This window comes from Macrobrachium nipponense, chromosome 5 (assembly GCF_015104395.2).
Source record: "Macrobrachium nipponense isolate FS-2020 chromosome 5, ASM1510439v2, whole genome shotgun sequence".
NCBI classification, from domain to species: Eukaryota; Metazoa; Arthropoda; class Malacostraca; order Decapoda; family Palaemonidae; genus Macrobrachium; species Macrobrachium nipponense.
In genome coordinates this window covers 69,340,245-69,347,744 of record NC_061107.1, presented here as the reverse complement: position 1 = coordinate 69,347,744, position 7,500 = coordinate 69,340,245, and the positions used below count along the sequence as shown (strand labels likewise).

General features: G+C 39.9%; 2 protein-coding genes across 2 annotated transcripts; both read right to left on the bottom strand.

Moving 5' to 3' along the window:
- Nucleotides 1–856: 856 nt before the first annotated feature.
- On the bottom strand, nt 857–2,782 carry LOC135215812 (uncharacterized). Its single transcript, XM_064250763.1, has 2 exons — nt 2,473–2,782; nt 857–1,059 (listed from the first exon to the last, which is right to left on the bottom strand). The coding sequence occupies exons 1-2, from the start codon at nt 2,780–2,782 to the stop codon at nt 857–859; spliced, it is 513 nt and encodes a 170-aa protein (XP_064106833.1).
- A 371-nt stretch (nt 2,783–3,153) lies between these two features.
- LOC135215811 (uncharacterized protein K02A2.6-like) lies at nt 3,154–4,453 on the bottom strand. The gene is made up of 2 exons (XM_064250762.1): nt 4,156–4,453; nt 3,154–3,344 (listed from the first exon to the last, which is right to left on the bottom strand). The coding sequence occupies exons 1-2, from the start codon at nt 4,451–4,453 to the stop codon at nt 3,154–3,156; spliced, it is 489 nt and encodes a 162-aa protein (XP_064106832.1).
- Between the last annotated feature and the right edge of the window lie 3,047 nt (nt 4,454–7,500).

Below are 7,500 nucleotides of genomic sequence, written 5' to 3'. Positions count from 1 at the left end.
TGTGGGACTGAATGTGGGTAAGAAAGTGGGACAAATCACACAAGACATAAACACAGAAATATATGGATGTTACAACCCTTGGGAATTGTTACAACCCTTGGGGTTGTTATAAAAGTTCTTATTATAATAATTGTTGTCAGTAATAAATGTAACTCAGTGCTAAAGGTCAGTGGAAACAAACACTCAAGAAAACTTAACAATATTTAATACTTAAATACACATTTTAGATCAACCTTGTCGGATGAGAAATAACATAACTTGATAACCAGGAAGGACAAAAACCAGTCCTTAGAAACACACTGGATTCCCTAAAACTAAGAAGCTAAGTCCTAACAAAGACAGGAGAAATAACCGTTATTAATAATAAACTTGATTGGACCCAACAATTTAGCTGGCCAGACCAAAAACTACCCTAATACTAATTCCAAGAAAGAAGGAAGACAGAGTAAATAAAACAGGAAAACCATCATAAATCCTACCTATCAACACAAAACTAAGCACACAAAACCTTGTCTATAATAGACCTACTGAATGACGTTAATAGTCTCGACGCAAATATGACAATATCTATATATATATATGTATATGTATATATATATATATATATATATATATATATATATATATATATATATATATATATATATATAAGATTAAATAATGCAAAGGATGTATAGTTCTTCTCACTTCAGTGGATGCATCAGAGGAGAGACAAAACTAGGGCCGTGATCCACTCGCCATAACAGCTATCAGGGCAGGTCCTGAACGCCAGAGTATTACCATAAAGGGAAAGCAATCCCAAACGAAAATCAGAGACACTCTGTCTTACCTGGCGTCAGCCTCCCTACAGGCCATCTCACGAGCTAGCAAGCTCCCAAAACCATAGCAGCTGATTGAAGACGAAAGCGACGGCAACAATTCCCTGGGAATTCCTCCTCGTCAGGGAAAGGCAGGATTGGCTCAAGTCGCAGGTGACAGGAGCACCTGCGAGTACCTTATTGACGTACTCAAGCCGCAAGTCGAGGCAGGAGACACTCGAGTCGCAGGTGACAAGAGAACCTGCAGACAACAGACCAAGGCGAGGATCCAAAGCGTAATCCAAAAAATCGTCGTCCAAAATAAACAGCCAAATAATCGTCATCCAAAATCCAAATCAGTATGCTGCTCAAGGTGTGATATCAAGGGAGTGCTCAAGCCCGAACTGAACTGTCCGAGCACCAACGTCCAGACATCACCAAGACGCATTCATAAACACTCGTATATATAAAAAAAGAAAAAAACAATCGTTAAAACGATAGATCGGTAATATAAACAAACGGGGAGGAGGCGCCTAACCACACTGAGAAACGTTAAATTAAGCACTTTACGCTAAACACTTAAAATGACGAGACAACGGACACTTAAATTTCAAAAATAAAATAAACAAAGGCTCATACAAAACAAAGGCTATTCTGCCACAAAATGATTCTTAAAAACTAGTAATTAAACCTAGAAAAACAAGGCTGATCTAAATTCATAAAAGGCAAATAAAAATAATCTAGTCTTTTCTAATACCTTCCTCCCCAAAAACAAAAAAAATGATTCCAATAGAATAAATTTTTTTTTTATACAAAACATGAAACCTGTAAAGAGAAAAGGATTAACACATCGCTCTCAAGACAAAGAAAACTTACCAGCCTAAACAACAGAGAAAGCATAAATCAAAATAAACCAAAAGGTCAAACTAGCACAAAATAATTACTACCGGACACTGACTGTCTCAAATTCAGCCAATAACATTGAGTTTACACATAACAGACACTACCATAGTAATGACCGCCCGCACTTTGGTCACTACAGGTTTTCCTTTGGTTCAAAAGAAAACAGACAAAATCATTAAATGCCTCACTAAGAAAACCTAATAACCAATAAACCAAACTCCAAGCGAAAGACACTCATACTCATCCTCACATCTCTAAGATTAACACAAACCAATTGAAGAGACGAGAAGGGCGAGGGGAGGGGAGCCAAGTCGTGATCAAATCTATATCCTTGAAAGGGCATCGGGAATTAGATTCTCTGATCCCTTAACGTGTTTTATCACAAGCGAGAATTCTTGCAATTGCAGAGCCCAACGTAAAATTCTCTGGTTTGCTCCTTTCATGCGCTCGATGAAAACCAGCGGGTTGTGGTCTGTCCAGATTTCTATGGGAAAAGAAAAATTAGTCACATACAGCTTAAAATGCACAAGAGTATGGACCAAGGCGAGGGCCTCCTTTTCAATGGTGGAATATTTTCTCTCGGTGGCCAGTAGCTTTCGACTATAATATGATACAGGATGAACCTCTCCTACCTCGTTCCTTTGAAAGAGGACACCCCCAATACCTATGTCACTGGCATCCACTGCAATAATAAAAGCTCTCTGGAAATTAGGAGAAGTCAATATTGGATTAGATACTAATACCATCTTAAGTTTAATAAATGCTTCCTCACACTGAGAAGACCACACAAACTTCTGCCCTTTCTCTAACAACTTGGTAAGTGGCTGAGCAATGTCAGAGAAGTTTCGCACGAATCTGCGGTAATAACCAGTCATGCCCAGCACTCGCCGAACTTCTCTGACATTGCACGGCCTCTTTAAATGTACGATAGCCTCGAGGTTGGCTTGTTTAGGTGCCACCTGACCCAAACCCACCTCGTGACCCAAATAGCACACTTTTGCTTTGCCAAACTCACACTTGGCCAGATTCACAACCAGACCGGCAGCCCTTAATGCTTCAAACACTTTACTTAATTGTAACATATGTGTGCGCCAGTCGTTGCTATAGACTACCAGGTCATCTATATAGATTTCTGTACCTTCCAAACCACAAAAAACCCGGTTCATAAGACGTTGGAAAGTACAGGCAGCGTTTTTCATCCCAAAGGGCATTACCTTACACTCGTAAAGCCCGAAGGGAGTGACAAATGCAGAAATCTCTCGTGCCCGATCAGACAGGGGAACCTGCCAATACCCTTTCAATAAATCCAATTTCGTAATAAACTTAGCAGCCCCTATCTGATCGAGACAGTCATCTATCCGAGGCAAAGGAAAAGAGTCGTTCTTAGTGTGTGAGTTAACCTTACGGTAGTATACACACATACGGAACTTTCCGTCGGACTTCTTAACAAGGACTATCGGGAGCTCCATGGACTAACGGAAGGTTGGATGAGATCGTGTTCCAGCATATATTTAATCTCCTTATCAACTTTATCCCTCTTAACGGGATTCAGCCGATAAGGACTCTGTTTTACAGGAGAAGCATTCCCAACATCTACATCATGCTCAAGAAAATTAGTTCGACCTGGGGAATTCTGAAATAAATCTGGAAAAGAAGAAATTAAATTAATTACATCCCTCCTTTGAGCAATCTTCAGATGCTCCAGCCCTACCTTCAAAACTTCTAAATTTTGAATATTATCAAAAAGGGCATCAGAAGACACCTGACAAATTAAATCCTCCAAATCCTCTGAAGGTAAATCCATAACCTCAGCCAAAGGCTCATAAACAATAGCAAGAGGATCATGTCTATTTGAAGTATAGAGTTTTAACCTATTTATATGGAATATCCTGCACTTCGTTTGGTCCCAGGAGCCTCTATTTCATAATTCACCTCTGACAACTTCCTCAACACCTTCCAGGGTCCCTTATATCTTGGTTCAAGGAAATTGTCAGAGTCAGTACTTAAAACTAAAACTAATTCTCCGGGCTCAAACGACCGTGCTTTAGATTTCCTATCGAAATTTAATTTCATAGCAGCCTGAGAACTAGCCAAATTTTCTCTGGCAAATTTCCAGGCTCTAGATAATTTTTTCCTCAAGTCCTCCACAAAGTCTCCTACGTTTGCATCCCCTCCTCGACCAGTCTCAAGCATCTCATGAAAAATCTCCAAAGGCCCACGTACTTTGTGTCAAAAGACCAGTTCGAAAGGAGCTACACCAGTTGAAGAATTCGGGTAATTTCTTAGAGCAAAGAGAGCAAAGGGAGCCCTTTTTTATCCCATTCCTCCCCGTGTTCATAACAATACTTTTTCAAAATAGATTTAAGGGTCTGGTGGAACCTTTCCACCACCCCCTGACTCTCCGGATGATAGGGTACACTGGTTTTGTGCCGAATGGCCAGTTCAGCACACTTACCTTTAAATACCTTACTAGTAAAATTTGTACCGCAGTCAATTTGAACAGTACAAGGGAGACCATACCTGGAAAAGAATTCAATTAGTTTGTCAAATACAACCTTAGAGGTTATCCTTCTCATTGGGAAGGCCTCAGGGAATCGAGATGCTCTATCCATAATTGTCAAGATGATGGGTAATCCTGACTTAGTTTTAGGCAAAGGCCCAACCACATCAATAACTAATTCTACAAAAGGCCCACCTATCACAGGAATAGGATTTAAGGGAGCTTTAGGAATAATTTGGTTGGGTTTCCCCATCACTTGACAAACCTCACATTCATTAATAAATTGTTTCACAGACGATTTTAATCCTGGCCACCAAAAACATCCTGCCAACTTTCGAAAAGTTTTACATACACCGAAGTGGCCAGAAAAAGAATCATCATGTGCAAGACTCAAGACAGACCTACGGAATTGAGATGGGACAACAATTTGTTCAATACGAGACGTCTTGCTCAGATCATCAGTTGAAGGACGACTAATCCGGTATAGTAAACCATTAATCACACAAAACCTGGGTTTAGTCAAACCCGCAGTGTCACCTTAATCAAAATTAAATTCCTTTTTCTGAGCTTCAATAAATGAAGACCTGTCCCAATCAGGTCTCAAAACATTGCTAACTACACTACTACTACTACTATCTAAAGACCCGGGCCTCTCTACGTCTACTTCTAAACTACTTAAGATTAAATCATCGTCATTATCGATTAAATTTGAAGCTTTTGCTGCTGCACGGGTTGTTACTGCAACTGGACAGGTGTGCACAGACAATATGGGGAACAACTCCTGTCCTTGGGTATTTAACATATTGTTACCCAAAATGCCGTCAATTCCAGGAATAGGGAGACTCTCAACAACTGCCAACTCTGTCACTTTATCATAACCAGGGAAAGACAATCTGACCTCCACTAACGGAGCTGAAACAACTGTGTTCGGGAACCCTCCCAGAACAACAAAATTCCCTGTATAATCAACTAAATCTTTCAAAGATTTTTTCAAAACCAGGGACCAAGCTGACCCTGTGTCCCTCAAAAATTTCACACCAATAGTTTTAGAAGTAGATATTAATTTACCAGGCCAAATATATTTATCATAAAGTAGTCATGACTCCTTTCTGCTAGAAGACTGACTACTGCTACTACTACCATTACTAGTGCTAGCTAATTGGACAGTTTTTGATGATGGATTACTGAGAACAGGTTTACAAGTAGATATTAGTGACACAGATTATTATTATTCCTTTGGAGGTACCTTCTTCTGGCTTTACACTGTGCCTGATAATGTCCCTGCTTATTACACTAGAAACAAGTCCCCCTACCTCTATTATTCATATTACCTGGGCCAGAACCAAACCTATTATCTTTGAAAAAGACACGAGTGTCCTGTCCACTCGAACTTTTCCCTGGTTACTATCGGGTTTATGATTTTTATCTGGTGGGTTACCCTGCCCACGAGTATTCGCAAAAGAGCCTGACCTCCTCTGAAAATTAACTGGCCTAGCAGATTGAAAATTCCCATCCTTAGTCCCAAAACTACTAGACCCAGTTCGATGGGTCAATACAAACTCGTCAGCAATTTGGGCGGCCTTACCTAAATTAACAGCTTTTACCTCTTCTACATAAATTTTCAATTCCTTACTGCATGACTTCTTGAATTCTTCTAGAAGCATGAGTTCCCTCAAAGAGGAGAAAGAGACCACCTGGCGGCTTTTTAACCAATCATCAAATTGTTCCTCCTTAAGCCTAGCAAATTCCACATAAGTAAGGGAGGCCTGCTTCGTAAAATTTCTGGACTTAAGGCGATAGGCCTCAGGAACCAAATCATATGCCTTGAGGACTAGAGCCTTAACCTTATGATAGTCACGGGCTATACCTTCTTCCAAGGCATTATACACTCTTATAGCCTTGCCCACCAACCTACATTGAATAAATTACAAGTCCACATTCTGGGGACCAAGACAACCGGGTGGCAACACGTTCAAATGCCTTGAAAAATTCTGGGACATTCAACTCGTCAAACACTGGCACCAATTTCAAGGCCGCACCTACATTAAATTTATCCTGCGAGTTGCCTCGAGGTGTACTAAAATGATTAGAGTTGCCCTGCAGCCTAGCAATTTCTAAATTGATATTGGCCATCTCCAATTCATGCCGCCTCGCCCTCTCATTCTCCTCAAATTCTAGTTTCATCAATTCTATCCGTTTACATATCAAGTTATATTCACTGTCCTCCTGGACACTACAGGCTTTGTACGGGGGGCTACACTCACTGGGACAGGGTTTTCTACCAAACGGGGTTAGTAGACACATTAGATTTAATTTGCAAATTAGCCTGCCCTTCAAAAATAGTTCCTGTACAGAGGATCTTCAAAAACAAAGAAAGACCTGGGTTCACACTAACATCTTCAATCACACTACCTTCTCGCTCTGAGTCACTGTCACCAACACTATCAAAATCTCTAGCCAAATTCTCTCCTTCAGCCATACCCTGAGCTACCTTACTTTTCACAGCTACCAACAATTGATTTTTTGTATCCGCTGCCCTCAACAGAATACCTAACCACCGGGCACAACTTACTAAACAAGCCTTATTCAGCACTGGCAGATGTTTTATACAATCAACCGACCCTAAAAACTCTGCGGGGTCAAACACAAAATCGTCCATTGTATCAAAATTAGTAGGGGAGAAAGGTAATACTCTATAACTAAAGAAAATATTGCCAAATTAACAAAGTGCTGTTCCACGGACCAAAACACTGAGTACACCTGAGAACAATCCTGTCACGGTCGCCAAATTGTTACAACCCTTGGGAATTGTTACAACCCTTGGGGTTGTTATAAAAGTTCTTATTATATTAATTGTTGTCAGTAATAAATGTAACTCAGTGCTAAAGGTCAGTGGAAACAAACACTCAAGAAAACTTAAAAATATTTAATACTTAAATACACATTTTAGATCAACCTTGTCGGATGACAAATAACATAACTTGATAACCAGGAAGGACAAATACCAGTCCTTAGAAACACACTGGATTCCCTAAAACTAAGAGGCTAAGTCCTAACAAAGACAGGAGAAATAACCGTTATTATAATAAACTTGATTGGATCCCAAACAATTTAGCTGGGCCAGACCAAAAATTACCCTAATATAATAATTCCAAGAAAGAAGGAAGACAGAGTAAATAAAACAGGAAAACCATTATAAATCCTACCTATCAACACAAAAACTAAGCGCACGAAACCTTGTCTATAATAGACCTACTGAATGGACGTTAATAGTCCTCGACGCAAATATGACAAAATATA